The sequence below is a fragment of the Corticium candelabrum genome, chromosome 6 (assembly GCF_963422355.1).
Source record: "Corticium candelabrum chromosome 6, ooCorCand1.1, whole genome shotgun sequence".
Lineage (NCBI taxonomy): Eukaryota > Metazoa > Porifera > Homoscleromorpha > Homosclerophorida > Plakinidae > Corticium > Corticium candelabrum.
The window spans coordinates 1,549,817-1,570,770 of NC_085090.1; the positions used below are offsets into that span (position 1 = coordinate 1,549,817).

The 20,954-nt window shown below is 42.0% G+C and overlaps 1 protein-coding gene across 1 annotated transcript; it reads left to right on the plus strand.

Moving 5' to 3' along the window:
* The first annotated feature begins 9,796 nt into the window (after positions 1-9,796).
* Positions 9,797-20,905, plus strand: LOC134181537 (SH3 and cysteine-rich domain-containing protein 3-like). Its single transcript, XM_062648811.1, has 8 exons — positions 9,797-9,842; positions 9,916-9,924; positions 10,412-10,440; positions 10,501-10,568; positions 12,425-12,476; positions 12,536-12,583; positions 19,281-19,367; positions 20,694-20,905. The coding sequence occupies exons 1-8, from the start codon at positions 9,797-9,799 to the stop codon at positions 20,796-20,798; spliced, it is 444 nt and encodes a 147-aa protein (XP_062504795.1). The 3' UTR covers positions 20,799-20,905.
* Positions 20,906-20,954: the final 49 nt, after the last annotated feature.

Below are 20,954 nucleotides of genomic sequence, written 5' to 3' on the forward strand. Positions count from 1 at the left end.
ATTTATCTGTAGCGATGCATAGCCACGGCCAGATGTACGAAAAAGTAGCAGTGTTGTCAGGACATTAATGATGGTATCAAATAGTACATGGTTTTAGTCATTAATACATGAATGTTATAATTGTAAGTGGTGTTAGTCTGTTGTACTGGCTTGTTGCATTCCTAGTACTGTAGTGTGATACCTTTAAAAGTAGGCACATGAACGGTATACATACTGGTTTGCAAAGTTTGTTCTTCTTGTTCACCGAGGCACAGAAGCGCTAGGGAACAGTTAGTCTCGTGTAGCTAGAGACATTTCGCCGCGTCATACTTCCGGGCGAGAAAGGGACAGCCTTTGAAGCCGCTGCGTTGCTACATCACCAAAAATTGGTGATCTAGATACTGGATTTGGTTTTTTAAATGCTTCACCTAAGACCAGATTGGTACGCACATAGTGTAATCCTATCTCAGTTATCTTCTGTTGTTTCGAAGAGAACAACTTGAAATTACATGTGCAGCTAGAGTCTTTGTTGTTTGTGATCAAAGCCTGTCAACGGCAACGTTCTCACGGTCATGTTGGTTGCTGTAGACATGCAGATTTCATAAACAGCAAAGACTCCAGCTGTACTTTTTCAAGTCTATGAAACAGGAGAAGATAATTGAGTAGGATTATACTGCGTGTATACCAATCTGGTCTTTAGTGAAGTGTTTAGGAAACCAAATCCAGTATAGTTAGCCTATTTTTGGCTAGGCGGCTACACTGCAACTTCAAAGGCTGTTTACCAGACCATTTTTCACCCAGAAGTATGACGCTGCGGAAAGGGTCTGTCTACACGAGATGAGGGGGTACGGTAACACCGGCTTAGACCAGCTACGCCTACTGCACTTGCGCTCATTGTCATAAGAGCGGATGCCACCAATTATCTAAGTGTTGCAATGATGCACTGATGATTAGAGACACATGTATACTGTTGTGTTGCTGTATGTCAACAACACAAAACAGCGGTAGACTAGCTGTTAGCTAATTAGGCGTGTGATGTTTAGTGACATCCACGTGACCTGTATTTTGTGACGTATTCACATCCTTGTACACGTACTACGTTAGTAAAACTGTGTCCACACTCGACCAGAATGGATCACAATCAGATTGTGATCCTGCTGATCGTGATCCAATTGGACCAGCAAGCGTCCACACTACGCTTTGAAAACAATACCTGTGCCTTTTTTGGTATCACGTTCTGATTACCGATGTGTACGTGTGGGTTCTTTGCTGGTGGAAGCGTTAATACAGCGCAGTAAGGTGAGTGACAACAAAGATGAGTGGCAAGGGTTAGATGTTCGACTACACTCGTAGCATACATAAAGGTAGCGTACATGAAGGTAACGCCCACTATTTCTAATTGGAGTCAACTCCGATCGCGATCAAAACCACCTTCTGATGTGGATTGGGTTTATCGAGATTGGATTGCCATCCAGTTGCAAGTGTGGACAGCACTGCAGTCGGATCCAGTTGCCAGTTTAATAGTGCTTTTTTTATTTCTTCAAAGGATTGCAGTTTTGTTTATGAAGACATTTAGCATTTGACAGTAATGAACTATTAAGTTAAAGTGAGGACTACAGAAGAGTACTTTGCGATAATGAGTGAATTATTGGTTTAATTAAGGGTCTTTCTAAATACATGGACAGTCAAGCACACACACACACACACACACACACACACACACACACACACACACACACACACACACACACACACACACACACACATACCATCAGCTGTATTGGTTGTTATTGGTTTCTTTCTTTGCTTTTTGCTTGACAATTCTTTATGACAATTACAATCTTTAAGAGGGCATTGCAAATCTGTGATTATTCATCACCATGCGAAGTTTTATAGTGTTGAATTGTAAGATTAGGATTTTACTTATTTTCCAGTAGCTAGTAAATGCTCGTTAGCATTGTGTTAGGCGAGCAATAGTGTTCTGTCTGCACTTATTCGCGTAACAATGGTTGAGTTATGTAGCAATAATTTCTGTTGAACAACGTTCGAACTTAGAAACAGATTTCAGTTGCTCTTCTTTTAGCTTTCTATTTTTTATGTCTTTGTTCATGTTTCAATTGTCTGACTTGTTTACCTATGAGTCATGTAATTACATGGTCGCGTGGTCGCATCTAACAATGTTGCATAACAATAAATTTCTGTCAAAGTAATGCCCAGAAACTCAGAAAACAGACTACTTTTCTTCTGGCTTTTCTTTTCATTTGTTTGGTCATGCCTCAGTTTCCTTTGCTCTCTCGTTGCATATGGAAGTGAAATCGAAAGTCATTTCACTCTTCTCGCCAAGAACATAATAGAGTTGATCCTTCGAAAGGGGACCCTTGAGTTAATTTTTAGTGCATGTGTTGCCAAATCAAAATTTCATTCATCTGGCATCGTCGTTATGTCGATCCGTTTCTCCGTTCAGCCGTAAATCGACTTCAATTGACATGACAAGAGAGAGGCTTGCTTCACTCATCAATCAATAATCTAGGCCAATACCGATAGCCGATTCTATATTTCATAACCCGAGGTGCTAGGGTTACAGTAGTGGGATCTGTAGACCAGTGATTGATTTAACAAACGAAGGGACAGACAAACAGATGGACAATTGGAATGCAGTGCGTGCACTCATTGTTATCACTGGTTTTAGTTAGCGTGCCAGTCGATGCGATGATGTCTTCTGCATACTTTCACGGCACTTGGTAGTGAATGTGTCCAACCCCTTCTCACAGTCTTCATGTGAATTAGCAGGTGGCAGTATTTGTGTCGAGGGTTTAGCTCTGTAGTGCTGCTTTATTAACAACTGTAATGTTGACAAATTAATTAATATTGAGTTATATTCATGGTATTGTAGGTCTTCGTACTAGTGTGCCACCACGAGAAACAGACTTACTGCAAACATTGCAGATGGCAAATTACGTGTTTTCTCTCAAGTGTGTAGTGTTTTGTGCTAGTTTATTCCGTGCACATAGAGTCTCCTGGTAGGAGCACAATACAACACAACACAACAATTCTAGCAAGACTACTCTTCCCATGCGTACTGTACATGCTAGTATGTCACACTACATCTCCCTTTCTATAAGTCTAGCCTTTCCAGTAAGGCTATTGTGGCACCAGCAACTCAGGAATTTGTGGAAGGTGTGTTCTCAGACGTCTCCCCATGAGAAATTCTGATGGGCTGATGTTGCACCATGGGAGAGGTGTTGTCCTGTAGCTTAGAAGTGCTATATAGATGGGCGGGCGTCTTTGGATCGTTGGAGTAGCTGCTTGACAGATTTCATCATCCTTTTGGCAATGCCATTACTTTGGGGATATCGTGGGCTGCTAGTTATGTGTGTGAAGTCATAAGTCACAGCAAACTCTTTCATGTCATGACTAGAAAATGAGGACCATTGTCACTCCTTAAAACTTCTCAAATGCTGTTTCTGGCGAAGATTGCTTTTAAAGCGTGGATGACACTGCTGGCAGTAGTAGAGGTTAACTTTATCATCTCCGGATATCTTGAAAAATAGTTGACAATGATTGGATAATGGGCTCCTTTGAATTCCAGTAGGTCTGATCCTATTACTTGAAATGTATAGTCGGGCAACTTAGAGGGAATCAAAGGCTCTGTGCCGACCACAATGTTTTACCATCAGTATGATTTGTCTGGTAATACCCGGCTACCATACTGATGAGTTTGCTTGTAGCCTGCCTCGAGTGATTCCCTGGTGTCCTTCATGGATTTTCATCAGGATGTCTCTCTGCATGAGGCTTGGAATTACAACTATATTGTTGTACAGTAGCAGACCATTGTAGAGTGAGAGTTGGGAGTGAGCTCTTCAGTAGGGTGCTAGAGATGTGTTCTCTGGACTCTTGTTTGGCCACTCTAGTTTGCAGTATTGTAATACTTTTGAGCAAATGGGATCAGCGACTTGAGCGTCTCGGTATCGCTGTAACCTATCTGTGGTGGTGGTAAGGTTTGAAACAATCGATTCGATGAACACCTCAACCTCTTCTTGAAAGGAGTCGGGATGAGTGGTTGAAGGTAACAGGGCTCTGGACAATGTATCTGCGGTATTGTGCAGTTTTCATGGAACATATCCGATGGCATAGTCATACCGTGCCAGTCGAATGCGAAAGCAGGTAAGTCTTGGTGGCAGTTAAGGCTGAAGCTGTCCAGATGCTTCGTTGTCAGCAAAGGAACCAATGGTTTATGGTCAGTCTCAATGTGAAACTTACGACCTAATATATTATTATCCAAAACTTGTCACATGCTCATTTTACGCCTAAGGTCTCCTTCTCAATTTGAGGATATCTTTTCTCTGTCTCTATCATGAAATGAGAGGCGTATGCAATGAGTTGTCAGGTGTCATCACGACCTGTTGCTTGCAATAATACTGCTCCCAGGCCATGAGATGAAGCACCTGCTGAGACCGTTTTGCTTCTCTGTGGGTCATATAGTGCTAAAGCCGTAGGGCGGGTTGGTTCCTCCTTCAGCAATGAGAAAGCTTGTTCCCGAGGTTGCTCCCACACTCAAGCGCGTTTAGTAGTACTCAGAAGTTTCTCGTAATGGCTGACTGATTTCTGCAATGTGCGGTGAATATTTCCAAGCTGGTTCACCTTGCCTATAAAGCGTCGTAACTCGGTGATGTTTGTGGGACATGCAAGATCATGGATAGCTGCAAGCTTGTTTGGGTCTGTGCGAATTCCTCTGGCGTCAATCGCATGACCAAGAAATCTGAGGGTACGCACATTGAATTCACATTTCGACAGGTTGAGTGTGACTCCTACCTGTTGACGAGTTAGGACATTCGATAAGTGAGCGTCATGTTCAGCTTTATTAGAACTGAAGATGAGAATGTCGTCCATATGAGATAGCACTTCGGGTAAATCTGACAGAATAATGCTCATTCGACGTAGTCTCTCATAATCAGACCCTTCCCGCCTACATCCTTCCAGTGAGAAAAGGTCTGGGGAAGTGCTTTGTATAGGTTTGTTCTGCCCCCGTCAATATCCCACCGCATTCCGTTGAGGTAAAGAGGTGTATAGACAGTCTTTGGTGGGCTATCAAAATTCATAATAAACACGACAACACCTGTGTAGTAGATGTCATATGTTGATGTCGTAGTTGTTTTAGCGTTCTGATAAACAAAACCTGCAGCAGCAGCAGCAGCAGCAGCAAGACTTGTAGTTTGCGCTCACTCTATGTTTGTCTGAGCAACGGGTGAGCAGGCGTAGCTGAAAAAATGCCGCCGTTAGTGAGGTGTGAGTGCAGTTGGAATGAGCAATTAATTGTACGGTTGTGAGCTCGCTTGTTGTCGTTGACATGTCGCTCATGACATGAGTGTTCACTTTCTACTTTAGATTCGTTGATGAGAGTGAGCAGCAATCGTTTGTCGGCGTGGCTGCTTCGGTTTGCATTTCCAGGTGCAGTATACATAACTTACAGGAACGTGTCAGGCTTCAGGTCTGTCCACAGCAAAAGATCCACATCTAGGTTGATGTGTAGATATGGCAGCTTGTCAAACGATGACGACACCACACGGACTTGTAGCTAACCTTTTAGAGTCTACAATAAAACTAGATATGCAACAGGTAGGCTGAATGACACTTGAGATGTCATTATGTCTCTAACACGTCAGCGAAAGCAAACTGAAGTAGCCACGCAGACAAACGATTGCTGCTCGCTCTCGTCAACGAATCTAGAGTAGAGAGTGAACACTCATGTCATGAGCGACACGTCAAAGACAACGAGCGTGCTTGCAACCATGCAATTTTGCTCGTTCCAACTGTGCTCATACTTTACTAGCTAGTGGCATTTTTCAGCTAAGCCTGCTCGTTCGTTGCTCAGACAAACGTAGAGCGCAAACTACGAGTCTCACTGCTGCAAGTGTTGTTTATTGGAATGCTAAAACAACTATGACGTCAAGATATGACATCTGCTTTACGTGCGTTGTCGTGTTCATTATGAATTTGGATAGCCCACCAAAGACCATTTAAATGCCTCTTTACCCCACTGGAATGCGGTGGGATAATGACGGCGGCAGATCAAGCCTATACAAAGCACTTTCCCAGACCCTTTCTCGCCGGAAGGATGTAGGCGGGAAGGGTCTGGCTATGCGAGACTACATTTGAAGTTGAATCTGGCAGGTCTGTGACCCTTCCGGCCATTTCAATTTTTGAATTTCAATTTTCATTTTTTATTTTTATTTTTCAATTTTTTGTCAAAGCTTTTCAATTATTTTGCTGAAAAAATTAATTTGGCAAGCAAAGTTTTATTTTTCAATTTTTGTTTTTAATTTTCATTTTTCTATTTTCAAGTTTCTATTTTTGATTATATTTGGTTGAGGTGAATGTTAAAAGAATTGAACGCGGAAAGAACGAAAAATGAATGCAGCAAGAACGAAAAATGAACGCAGCAAGGAGTCTGGTGGAATGTGTGCCCTAGTCATAGCTCAGCACAGTAGGGAGTCGTTTTTCATTCTAACGCGTGCTGCTGATTGGAAGGGGTGGAGTGGTTCTTTGACGACTTCCGCCCTAGGACGATCTCTTGCAATTTTTGCTTTAACGAGAAGGAAATCTCCCTCTCCCCCAAAAATAATCAATCTCAGTTGTGAGCAGCCATTGCTGATGAGCACAGTACATATGCATGGTATATGAATTTATCTATTACCACATAAAATTCTAACAATTGCAAAGTCTAACTAAATCTAAAACTCAACAAATTTAGTAACTATACTGAAACTTGTTCAAACTCTTTTAGGCTACTCTACCATCTATGCTCGCAGTATACAGCAACTAAAACAAAGATGCCTGGTTTGCTGTTCTACACACGCGTGCGTACGTGCCTCCATCACCTCGGGAATTGAATCTTGAGCTTCTGTCCTTGCGGATATGGCTCTCTTGTCACTGCAGACCTGCGTAAGCCAGACGACGTCATGTGCTGGCCAAGTACCTCGGGTATAGCTATATAGCTCATGCAGACTCGGTTGACTCTGCGCCATGATGATCGCACCATTGCTGTGAACGAGGCTACTACCTTATGCATGAGAAGACTGGCAGAAACGACAGCGAAGCTTCTCCCAGTGCCAAATATGCCACCGCTTTACAAGACCTCCGGCAAACATCACAACCTGCTGTCGGTAGTGGCTTGGGTGTCAGCAGTGCGTAAAGCGGTGGCAAGTTACAATTGGCCAACGTTGCCCTCCGCCTCTGCAATACAACATGAAATGGCGGTTCACTCTGCGTGACTCTCTGTATACGTAGCTTGGACGAATTGACAGAGCTGGGCAAGCAAGTAAGTCATGTATTGCATGCTGGAGGTACTTGGCCAGCACACGACGTCGTCCAGCTTACGCAGGTCTGCAGTGACAAGAGAGCCATTCGCATGGACAGAAGCTCAAGATTCAAGTCCAGAGGTGATGGAGACACGTACGCGCGCATGTGTAGAATAGCAAACCAGGCATCTTTGTTTTTTAGTTGCTGTGTACTGCGAGTATATATGGTAGAGTAGCCTAAAAGAGTTTGAACGAGGTTCAGTCTAGTTACTAAATTTGTTGAGTTTTAGATTTAGTTAGACTGTTGCAATTGTTAGAATTATATGTGGTAATAGATAAATTCATATACCATGCATATGTACTGTGCTCATCAGCAATGGCTGCTCGCACCTGAGATTGCTCATTTTTTGGGAGAGAGGGAGATTTCCTTCTCGTTAAAGCAAAAATTGCAAGAGATTATCTTAGGGTGGAAGTCGTCGAAGAACCACTCTGCCCCTTCCAATCAGCAGAACGCGTTGGAATGAAAAATGACTTCATACTCCGTTGAGCTATGACTAGGGCACACGTTCCACCAGACTCCCTGCTGCGTACTTCGCACAAGGCTGTTTCATTTTTCATTCTTGCTGTGTTCATTTTTTGTTCTTGCTGCGTTCAATTCTTTTGACATTCAACTCAACCAAATATAATCAAAAGGAGAAACTTGAAATTGAAAAATTAAAAATCAAAATGAAAAATGAAAAATGAAAATAAAAATTTGCTAGCCGAATTAATTTTTTCAGCAAAATAATTGAAAACCTTTGACAAAAAAAATTGAAAAATAAAAATGAAAATGAAAATTGAAATTTGAAAATTGAAAATTGAAATGGCAGGAAGGGTCACGGATCCTCGCACACATGAAATGCCGAATGGTAATTTATTGAAACAGAAACGGCCAAAAGGTGTGATGAATGTTGTGAGTAGACGACTCTTTTGGCTAGTGGTACTTGCCAAAATCCACTGTTTACGCCTACGTTAGAGAACACCGTGGCTCCAGCTAACTGGGTCTATTGAGTCATCAACTCTTGGATCGGGTGGAATTCTCTGAGCACACTGTTGTTGTTGAGATGTCTCAAGTCAACACAAAGTTGGACTTGTCCAGTGTCGTGGAAGCAACTACTATTCCCGCACACCATGGAGTTGGTTCCTCCACCTTGGATGTAACTCCCAGGAGCTCCTTGCACTCATGTTCCTGTTGCACCTTTCCTCTCAGTGAAATAGGGATGTTCCATGGGGTGTGTAATGCGGATGGCTTTGCTCCAGTCTTCAGCTTGATTTCATAGGGCTGTCCCAGATTACCAAGTCCATTGAAAACCCGGGGAATCTGCTTGCAACATCTTGCTTTGCAGCAGCTTCAATTCAAGTAATTAGTTGTAAGGAAATAATTGCAGGTAGCCCAGTAGGTTTGCTTTAATGTCTGTGACGACATAGATTGTTTCTTCTTTGCTCTTGCCATTAGTGACTAGTGTGGTTATAAACTGCCCAAGTACGCTGAGATTGGTAGCTGTTGGTCTGTAAAGTAGTGTTAATGATGGCTGTAAGGTGGGTTGATTAATCTTCCTGTAAGTTCTCCTCAGTGATTACAGCTTCCTCTGCTCTTGTATCCAGTTTGAAGTCAACTTCATATTCTCCAGTGTGAATTGTTGAAGATCAATGTGATTCTTGCCCATTGTCACGGAAAATAAGTATGTTACTTTTGAGAACTCTGATGCTACAGCTGCTACAGATTTGAAGAAACACTGAGAAGTGAAGTGACCTTCGTGATGACATTTTGAGCATGTAGCTTCCTTTGCTGGACAGTGACTGGCCTTCTCATGGCATTTCACACCGCTTGCATGTTGCGTATCTCTTAGAGTGTCGTTTGACTAGTTTTGATGTCGTTTGACTAGTTTTGATGGCGCTTAACTTGCATTGGGAAGTTCCCTGTGGCCTGCTGTTGGCGCTAGTTTGTTCCAGCTGGCGGTATGTTTGGTGCGTGGCCTGCCGCTTCTCACCTCGTCTAGAACAATAGGATGCTTCTGGTTGCCATCTTTTCTCGGACCTCTTCTCGCTGTCTTGTGATCTTGTGACACGTTTGAGAGGTAGGTCTGCATCGCGTATCAACCGTGCAGCCAATGCTTGGTCACGCATCCCTACAACGATTCTGTCCCAGATCATGTCCTCCTTCCATTCTGCAAATTCACAAGTCTTTTTCAGTGCATATAGCATTGTAATGTATTGTTTGATTGACTTGTGATCTTGTTGATTCCTCTTGTGAAAACGAGCACGTTTGTAGATAATGTTACGGTGGACCTTAAAAAGTTCTCAAACGCTGTGATCACTAAGTCATATTTCTTACGTTCATCTTCAGAAATATTCGTGGAACATAGAACCTCGTCTGCTTTTTCACCCTTACAATAAAAGAAGTGTAGAAACTTGTCGTGAATACTCTTCGCCCGCCAAGCCGGATTCTATCCTGAACTGGTGGTCAAAGCGGTGTTTCCATGCATCATGGCCAGTTGTCAGGCGTACTGAAGTTAAAAGGTTCGGGTACTTCAAGTCGTAGTTGAGCCATATCTTGTCACCATGTAGTGTATTGTGCTAGTTTATTCTGTGCACATAGAGTTTCCTGGTAGGAGCGCAATACAAATCAACACAGTAATTCTAGCAAGACCACTCTATGGATGCTTGCCGTACATGATAGTATGTCACACTACAAAGTGAATGTGTTCTCAGATAGCAGATTTCTTCTTCAGCTCCTAATTCTTCACTACCTCACATGTCAATCACACTTCAGTGCATGCGCATGATGTTGTATGTATTATTGTACCAGTGCAACCTTTTTGAATTGTTTCTCTAGAAATTCGTGGACCATGCCATATATTACACTTACCTAATGCAATGTAAATTGCGTTGCTGTTATGCTTCAGGTACACATCAGAGTAGTATAGGCCTGAACTGATGAGATACTATAATTATACTGGTTTCATAGTTTGTTATGGATTTAGTAGACATAGTAATAGTATGGTATTCTATAGTAATAGTATTCTATTCTCTTAATACTGTCATTTAACATTAAGGTGTTGAATTATACTGAAACCATTTTTTTGCTTACACAGTTGCAGTTTTACCAGATGTGGCAGCTAAGGTGAGTTTGCTCTTTACATGTTGTGATGTTATCAAAGGTCTGACTGTGTTTGTTGTGAAGGATGAGACTAAGTATTGTGTGGCCATGTTCTCCTACACAGCTGAATCAGATGATGACATCACTGTCGAGTAATTCACTTTTATGTACTTTGAGTTCAGTTAATAAGTGAAATTAATAAGCAAGTTTACATTAACTTTGAGACACTAGTCTAGAAAGGCTAAATCTGTTGCTTTATGTGCATTTAACTCAGGGAGTGCAGCCCAAACTTGGCACATAGAAATTGCTCTTTCTCTGCGTATGGGTGTTAGCCTCGTACCAGACCCTCACCTCTCACTGTCGTGCTGTTGTGCCCGGCTCCCCGTATAATGTGACAAAACCGGAGGCTAATGGGTGTGACGTGGAGTGACAAAATTGTAGATGCTGCCCTATGTCAGAGAAGTTTTATGTGCTACATTGTTGGCAATTTTCTGTATTGCATTGCATTGTATTAGTGTAAACAATGCATATACAAGCACGTATTGAATAACTAGACAAAAACTGAATAATGATCGACAAAATGATTAGACCTTGGCTTTAGAAGAGTCAACAGAAAGACTACTGGAAGTACAGTGGGAGAGAATTCCAATGATTATAAACAAAATAGAGAGGAGATCGAATAACAACAACATTAGTCCTTGCTCGTGGCAGATCAATTTGACGTGAGTGTCTTTTCTCATGGCTAGGTACCAAATCTCGTTCTTTAGCAGCTATTGGTAAGGTAGTTATAGAACCATTGATTATTTTTTGCATTATAAACATGAAGGCAGCGTCCCTTCTTACACTTTAATTAAGGAGAAGCCAACCAAGACAAAAGCTGAGATTTTCAAACACCTCCACATCAGTGACCTTTATCCAAAATTTCTCGTTGTTTTAGGAAATGCAAGTCCAGATTGATAGCTACAGTAGGATGTTATGTATTGGAACAGTTCAGCACTGGAGTGTTTATAAATAGGATTGCCAACTCTGTGGCCTACTGTCATATGCTACCGTATTCGCCCGTAATAACGCCTATACCGAAATAATGCCCATGCCCATATATACGCCCATGTGCGACAGGTCAGAACTTTCAGCCCGAAAAATGCCCATGCCCAACTATACGCCCATGCCCAAGTATAAGCCCAGGATACGCATACGCAGAAAAAACAAAATGGGTCCGCAGAACATTTGTCTCCGTCTGTGTGCATTTGATGAGCTGGTGTCAGTGTTGAGTGAAAGTACGTACTGCTAGAGTCATGTCTTTGTTGCAATTACCGACTCTGGTGCTCTTGACGGGCTTCAGGCCGACCACGTGTGTATAGCTATTGTGTTTAGTTTCTGCGTGTATGTTGATGCTGTATGGATACCAGTACCTTTGATCTTGCAAATGGATAATTGCAAGCATTTGTGATATTTCTGTCTTCAAGTTTATAGATGGTGACTGGCCAAACGACAGCATTTTGTGACCATGTATATGCCTAGGACCAAAATAACGCCCATGCTCTAGTATACGCACAGAAAAAGTCTTTCTTTTCTATACGCTCAGGGCGTTATTACGGGCGAATATGGTATGTGCATATTAGTTAATTTAAGTGCACAAATGAGTGTTTGCATGCAGAGTTGATGCAAGTTTTGTGCACCCCATGTTTGCATGGTTGACTGCCGCTTCAGATAACCTTTGATATGTGAGATCTTGTTCATGTAATAATTTATGTTTAGTTGTATTAATGTCATAGTCAGTCTACAAGTAGCATTTGCTAGCTACTAACCAGGATCTTTCTAGTGTATTTCTTTTACCCATTGATTAAAGTGGTGAACTGTGTTGTCTGTATAGGCAATGTGCTCTATGTATAACAATTTAGGGAACACCACAACCGGTTCTGATTGTATTTGTGTTCAGATACTTGATTTAACTGTATACCTGTTTGCTTGATTGTGTATGTTAACAGTAGATTGTCTTGTTGTGCAGTGTGGGAGAGAAACTTGTTGTGTTGGATAAGGCAGACTCCGAGTGGTGGAAGGTAATCCTCAGTAGTCCTATTGAGTTCACTATTGGTAAGTGTTGTGTGAATTATGCTAGTGTGCCTGTGGGGACAAGAGTGGATTTATTCCTGCTAATCATTGTCAGGTAAGCATGTCATGTTGACAGCTGTGGTTTAGTGAACTGCCATTGTGAAATTTATTTCTGAGTGATGACAGTCAGACTAATACCCTGTTTACACGAGAACGCATAGTGAACCGATCCGATCTGATCCGTGCCAGCTGAGCATTCCAGCCTGCATTTACACGACACACTCTGTAGAAGCAAGCCAATGCTTGTAATGGGCGTGTCAATAACATGCATTAGTTACTTGAGATTGACATAGCTCGCATTAGCTCACGTTTGCAATGGTCTGAATCCTTTTTTCTCTATGGCTCTACAACAGTCATATTGAGAAATATATAGGACATATACAAGACTTCATACTATTTATACAAGAGGTCGTACTATTCGTAGGAAATGTAGGTCTATCGACAGGTGAATGTTGCAGAAAAAATTGTTTTTGCACATCTAAGACACCTGGCCTCCGTCTCGCTTCATGTCATTTGTACCAAAAGAGCATGCATGGCTCGTTTTCCAGCACACTAAGCCTTTACACAATGCTCTTGACCTAAGCCAGCACGCGCTGGCCCGCTTACAAGTGCTCGTGTAAGCGGGGTATAAGAAACATGTGATCAAATGGGTAGGGAGCTGGGTTGGTTAATGGAATCCAGTAGACTGGTAGGTGGTGAAATAGCCAGCTAGCTAGTTTGGTTACTTGTTTGTCTTTATACATGTTCAACAGGTGGTTGTATGGCTGGCATAGACTGCTATCCAGCTGGTGCCGTATTACTGTGCATAGATCGACCAGTGTGTTCACACCAACATTAACATTGATCATTTACTAGCATGCATACTGGTATAAGGTGATATATGCTGGTATGAGAGAGTATCTTATGTACAGGCCTCAAAGGCCATTAGTTGGCTTGCACTTTAGTGCAATGTGTGCAAGCACAATGTTGAAGGCAGACTTTTTGTGTCTCAAATATCTGTGTTTGTATTCCAATTGGACAATGGTGAATGGCAGATGGTGCGGTAAGCTCAGTGAATGGAAAGAAGGGAATAAAGTCTTATATCATGTAGAAGAAGGATTACCCATTTTGTTATTGTTGTGCTCAACCAGATCAGTCTGGTTCGTAAGGTACATTACATAAGCACCGGAAGCAAACCTTGACTCAGAGGTGCTTAGAACATATGGCTGTCTAGACAGAAAACATGACTTTATGCAGGATCCGACTGGATCCAAGAGGCACTGTTTTCTGCAGGTTGTGATGACCTGGAACAGCGGTGGATCCAGGGTGGTGCCTGGGGTACCTAGGCACCACCTTTTCAGGTCGCAAGTAGCCATGGATCAAAGCCGTAAATAGCGTCTATCCAAGGTTCTGCATGGTAAGGACAAGAATGACTACCTTTCCTCACCAGGTAACCTAGTTAGAGAACTGTTGTGCTGAAAAGCAAACTGAGACAACCGTCATTTCTAAGGAACCTATCAAACAACATGACAAGAATTTTCCTAAGGGATCATCCATAGTTGTCGACTTTTTCTCAAGTGTACAAAACGTACTCTTTTCTGCATACCCCTCCCCCACCCCTAGACGTACCTAAAAATGTTGGTCATATGAAGCTATTTCTAATGTACCATGGTATTACGATAATTAAATAATTAGAAGCCCATTCGAAGATTGATATGCACATTTTGTCGTTCTGGCCAGTGGTCTTCCATTGTTGTTGCGCTTTCTGCACAGCTTCCTTGCGAGGCAAATATGGGCTTGCAAAGACAAATGTGTTCACAAACTGCTAGCACCTGTTCGCCGGAGTTTTATGAACAGCATAAGGTCTCTTAGACAGTCTGTTGGTATCTACCACAGAGTACCTACCATCCCACGCATAGTCTCATACATCCTGCATGTAGGCAGGAAGGGTCTGGCTTCGAGAGACTATCCCATGCCATGGATACTTCAAACACGTGCGACAAACAGTTACACTTAGTGCGCGCTATACGCGTAAATGCAATATCCTTACTTCAGTATCACTTTCTATCTACTTCTGGACCAAAAGAAATCATCGACATTGTGGACTCTGCCTCAAAAGCATACAACTACTCTTACCCCTACCCCCTAGTGTACACTTGGTACGTTTGAGTAAATGTCGACAATTTATTGATGACCCCTAACATTCTTACTATATATATATATATATATATATATATATATATATATATATATATATATATATATACAGACTTGGACAAAATTATAGGGACACCTGGCATTTTTGTGTCTAGTCTAACTTTGGCACTGAATTTTTCTCTAGCAAAACCAAATGTTTTTCGAATTTCTTTTTTCATGGATTGCGCCATTGTTAGTATGTAACATAGCTTGAGTTCAAGACTGCAGCTGTACTTACTACCTACTGCGCATCTAGTTTGCTTTGAAGAAGGAAGACGGCCATTCCTACTTTTCTTGTCTTTGTACATGTTCATCGCTCTTGGATGCTCATTGTTGGCATACAATCTAAGAATGCTCTGTAGTAGAGAGTGAAAGCAATTTTGTGGGTCCTCTTATCAACATTATGGAAAAAAGGCGAATCATTTGTTTTTGCGCATTGATTTTGCGCATGTCATCACAATTTGAATTGTTTTGCCATTTTAATCAATAAACAAACTTTAACGTGTTCAAAAATCATGTGACACTAATTAATTACAAAGAAATCCTGCTAAGACAAAAACTAAACAAGTTATAGCAACAAAAGAACATTGACATGCCACTTCCGGTCCACGTTTTACGTAGCAAAATCTCAAACTGCTACCGCCAAAATGTCAGCTGCACTAAAACCGCTGCCCTTGAGACCGCCAAACTTAGGCGATAAGTTAGCCTGAACGTTCAGCTGCACGCAGTTGCAGAGTCTTGTTCCGTGCGATATTTCACGAGTTGCAGCGATGCCTCGAGGCAAACAGTTGAGTCCAAAAACGCGAGGGAAAATTGAAGCCCTTCACTCAGTTGGCCATTCTGTGCGTCAGATCGCAGCTTTTGTCCGCCGCTCCAGGAATTCGGTTTATCAGTGCCTGCAACGGCTTTCCCATGGCAGCAGCGATTATGAAAAACGACCTGGACGTGGGAAGGCAACGACAATCCGGGAAGATCATCGACTGAAGAGAATGGCACTGCAGAACCGACGAGCACCATCACGACTGCTCTCGTATCAGCTGGCTGATGAAACCGGCAAGCAGGTGTCAAGTAGAACAGTCCGTCGTCGTCTCAGTGAGACAGGAGTGAACGCTCGGAGGCCTAGAAAAAAACCACTGCTAACAGAAAACCATCGACGTTTGCGACTGGGATGGGCAACCACTCACACACAATGGACTTTGGATGACTGGAAATCTGTTCTTTTTACAGATGAGTCAAAAGTCAGCATAGGAAACGATGGTGCTCTGTACGTTTGGCGTCGCAAAGGTGAGGAATTTCTCCCTGAATGTTGTGATTGTACGGTCCACCACGCGGCTAGTGTGATGGTGTGGGGATCGATGTGTTGGCATGGTTTGGGGTCTCTGGTGAAACTGGAAGATCGTTTGGACAGCACGGCGTACCAACAGGTTCTGGAAGAGCACATGCTTACAGACGCAGCGGCATTAATAGGAGACGACTTTGTCTTCCAGCAGGACAACGCGCCAATCCACACGTCTCAGTCAACAAGACAATGGCTTTGCCAGCATGACGTCACACTGTTGGACTGGCCGCCAAAATCGCCTGATGCGAATCCAATTGAGAACTTGTGGCATGAACTCAAAACTGCTGCCAACCGTCGCAAACCGAGAACTGCAGCTGAGCTCTGGAATGCTCTACAAGAGGCGTGGCAGCAGATTCCAGCCGCGCGTGTCCGGAACTTGGCAGAAAGTGTTCCACGACGTTTGGACGCAATCAGGAGGGCGAGAGGCGGGAACACTCGGTACTGAGGAACTGGTGAAGGGCTTCAATTTTCTTTCGCGTTATTAAAACCGGCTTTTTTAAAAGCCACTAAACAAAATCAGAGAGAGTCTAACTTACGACGCTTACGCAGTCATGACGTCATACACTTTTAGGTCTCATTTTCCGCAATGCGAAGCGTAAAGAAAGCAATTTAGGGTCTACGGTATTCTCAAGAAACCTAACAATCAACGCAGTAACTATTAAGTTCTTAACAATATTGATAGTTGGTAAATTGTGACCTAATTATTGTGTTACTACATACCCACAGCGGGGTGTCCCTATAATTTTGTCCAAGTCTGTATATGTATGTATGTATGTATGTACGATACTATGTATTGTAGATATGAAATTTATCTGAGACATTAATGTATGCTATAGTATTCAGCAACCTTTAGTGAAACCTATCTAAATTGTCCAAGCATATTTGGATAGTTTGCACCACCATTTTTTCCAGTTTCGATCCGCCACTGCCAGTGGAATGATGTCCAGCCATTGTACAATATCTGCATTCACTGTACCTAATGCTCCCAACACTACTAGAGCAACCAGTGTCCGACACTGCCACATGCGGCTTACCTCCACCCACAAGTCGCTGTACTTTGCCAACTTCTCAGCCTGTTGTCTTGATGATGATGCCATCTGCAGGACAGCTGATATCAATAAAAAGACATTATTGTTATTATTTAATCTATTTTAGTATGCAGATTGTACCAGTACTCTAGCTAGTGCTAGATGTAGTCATCGCGTAGTTTACATCTACCACGATTGTTGCCTAGCTAGGCGCAACAGACGTGTGAAGATTGACCTACAGCCAATGTGGGAGCATTCTTTTCAGCTGTGCAAATTCTGCGTAAAACATTGTCATGGCCCTTGCAGTTCTGCTTCCACTCGCTCGCCATTGCGGAATACATTATTTCCACCGTTTCTGTCCTGAATGCAATCTGAAGTGCATGAACAAACACCATTGTGAACAGTTACTTTCTGAACGGCGTTTTCACACGTTTCCACATGCAGAATCAGTAAAATAAGCTATCTCTCGCGATCGCTGTTTGTGCGTGACCCAAAGTCGCGATATGTTACGAGTCCAAAAATTCTGTGCAGTAAGAATGTAGAGTTTGTGGTAGGGTATCACATTCTACTAGCTTTGTTGTGCTAAGTTTATCTGATTTCGTATATACATTTTTTCAATCTGGTATCCGAGGCACCAGCGCACAAAACATCTGGACAGTGTTCCTTTACTATGTGCAGGTCAGGTTGCTGGCTGTGAAGCAGTTACCCATGCATTGAAATCAGTGTATGCCAACTCGAACCTTGAAGGCGTCCTTTTCGTAGACCCATCCAACGCCTTTAACAGCTTGATTCTTCAAGTTACATTGCAAAACATAGCTGTAAGCTGTCCAGCAAGTTGCTCTGTACTAGCCAACACTTACCAAACACCTTGCCAGCTACAGGGTGCTCATACGCCGAAGAACATCTTGTCACAGGAGTCAGGCTAGCAATGTTCTTAACTCAGCGGTCCTAGCCCAACATGTTCTTATTTCTGCTAGAGTGCATGTAGGTGTGGAGGTATCATATAAGTGAGTACACTGTGAACATGTATTGAGTATGCATAGTACAGTAGTTCAGTAGTTCAAACAATGTGCTCTGCTTATTTTGTAGAGCTAAATGCGTAAGGCCGGTTGATACCTTGTTAGAAGTACACGCATGAGAGAATAGTTGTATGGTGTCGTCCTGCTTGTGCACACTGATCAGGGAGACTGCTGTCTAGGCAGCAGTTTACACATGGACTGCACACTGCACACCCAAAGTAGTCACACTTGACGTTCTTACCAAAGGCCAGTGTGTTCTTGGCTGTCTAGCCTGGATGCTCTGTGTTCAAGCACCCTGTATTTATAGGCAGTGAAACGTTGCTGTCACAAGAAGGCACTACCAAAGGAGACCCACTAGTCATGGTATGTATGCCTTGGCTACTGTTCCACTGATTACAGTTGAGGTATGGTTGGCATCCAAAACATTTATCGTACTTTTGCATAATTACGACAAACCCATACCTTAGCTTGTCCCACAGGAGGAGTTCCCTCATTTACGTCACATGACTTTTTTGGCCAAATGCTTAATGAAGTCTGCTTTGATGTAGAAATAGAACCTAGACTTCAACCCTTAGATGGAGTCACCACTACCTGGTCGCTCTGCAAATAATGAACAACAAGCTCGTCTAGACATTTCAACAGGCGTTGTATGGAGAGGTCACTTAGAAAGACATATTTTGACGTCCAAGTTTTAACTCTAGTTGCCCTTCATACACTTCATCATCGATCAGCTTGCTGTTTCACAGACATGAACTAGACAAGCGATGGCAATATGAACGAGTCCTTTTAAGTTGAGCACGGATCCTTCACTCCCATCATACTGTTGTGTACTGACGGAACCAGCAAATTATATCGACAAATATTAAGAAACTGACTACATACAGCATGAACGTATAAAGTTGGATACAATGTAGACTACGTAGCCTTCTCATTGATCCTGTCATCCATCATGTGCCTACAAGGATGTCGATCGAATGCAAAGTCATACCTGCGGGACATCAACACTCCTCTTGCCACAGCCGAGGCTTGTCTCAGTGATGTGGCAAACAATTTGTGTTGTTTTATTTATGTTAGACAGTAGCATCTGTTAGTAGTTGATATGCTTAGATATATATGTACGTAATATAATATATTGAAACACATTACATGTTTTATTATTTATTATTAATTGTTACTCTTTATTATTATTAGGAAATCCAGCCAAGACAACAGATAGCCCACTCTATATATCAGTTTACTGCTGAAGAAGAAGGTGAACTTAGCTTCTTTGCCGATCAGGTAAGTAAAAGAAGTACACATGTACAATAGATAAATTGTAGGTAAACTAACTTTGTCTTGATTAATTTAGTGTAAGCAAACAGTTGCTTGTTTTAGAACTTTGATCTTGAGCATTGAACTTTGCCCTACTTAATTTATTTGCATTTAATAATGGTGATAAGGTTGATAATCCCCAGGTACCACATGTAAGAAAACCTGGCCAGCATGATAATTTCAAATTGAACAGCCTGAACAGAGAATCTGAAAGGGTCGCTTTCACACCAATTCTTTATAGCTTTGTCTCCATGGGTAGCATTTCCATAGATGGCAACCACTCGCACATCAGATACAGCAATATATTTCAGTAGAGTAAATTCTCTTATACCTTCTTAAATGTAAAAATCCTAACGGATATGGCATAGTTTTGTTATGTGCATTATATGGCTTCCCTGCTGTCACCCAGCAGTTGAGTTTTCGTTCTGTTACTGCAATAACTGCCATTTTATCGTAATTAAGTAGTTAGGAAAGAGCTGTATGCTGAGAAGTACAGTAAATCAAGAACCTCTTGAGATGCTTCTGAAAAACAGGGAAATTGGGTAAGACCAAGACAAGTGTACCACAAGAAATCGCATTTGCACACCATCACTACAACTCCAATCACCTGTGATTAATGACACTGTATGCAGAGCCACAGTACTTGCACACGGCTCTGCACATGTTTGCCCACCTCAGAGATATGGAATACCAACTGAGACTAGCACCTAGAATGTTTGCAACTTCTTCTGAAAAACAGTTGATTCCCAACGATGATTTGCCTGTATCATTGTCAGCTAAGTGAAGTGGATGTTTATTGCCATGGTTTTCCTAGAAGCTCAAGAGAATAAGGAGGCAATTTGTGAGCAGGAAGTGTCATTGACCATAACTGTTTCCAAACCTTAGGTAGAGACTACTAAAATTAGGTTAGTTGCTTCACACGCTGTACCCAAACTACTGAATGTTGCCACTGAACAACTTTTGAATATGTTTATAAGAATTGTAAGCCAGCTGGCAACTGCCACATATTGCAAACTAGAGTCACAAATGTTTGCTACTGTTTGCCTGTCAGTTTATTCACAGTATTTTGAGGATTTTACCATACAAACACACTGCAGTAAAAGAGCCTACTGTGAATGAATTAATACGTACTGCTGATTATGGCAGCTAATTTTCCAACTTTATGATGTGTAATGTTACAATATTCGCTTTGAGTTGCATGCTCATAGGTCACAAAACTTCTGTTATTTCTATTCCCATCACTGTGTTAGGTTTTATGATTCAACTGTTAAACTGTGAGATGTGTTTATTCAGATAATAATTGTGACTGACGATGAAGAAAACGGCTGGTTAGTTGGCATGATCGGAGATCAATATGGTGCATTTCCAGCTTCTTTTGTTGAACTGTTGCCTTCATAACGTACTGTGCAAAAATGGCGTAGTTAAATACTTTAGTTGTTATTAATTTAATGTAGTTTTTAGTTTTTATTATGCATTCGTATTGATGTTTTTATTTTGTGTAGAGCCGTCTTTGTTAGGCTGAAATTGTAGTACTGGTAGACATTGGTTCTTTAT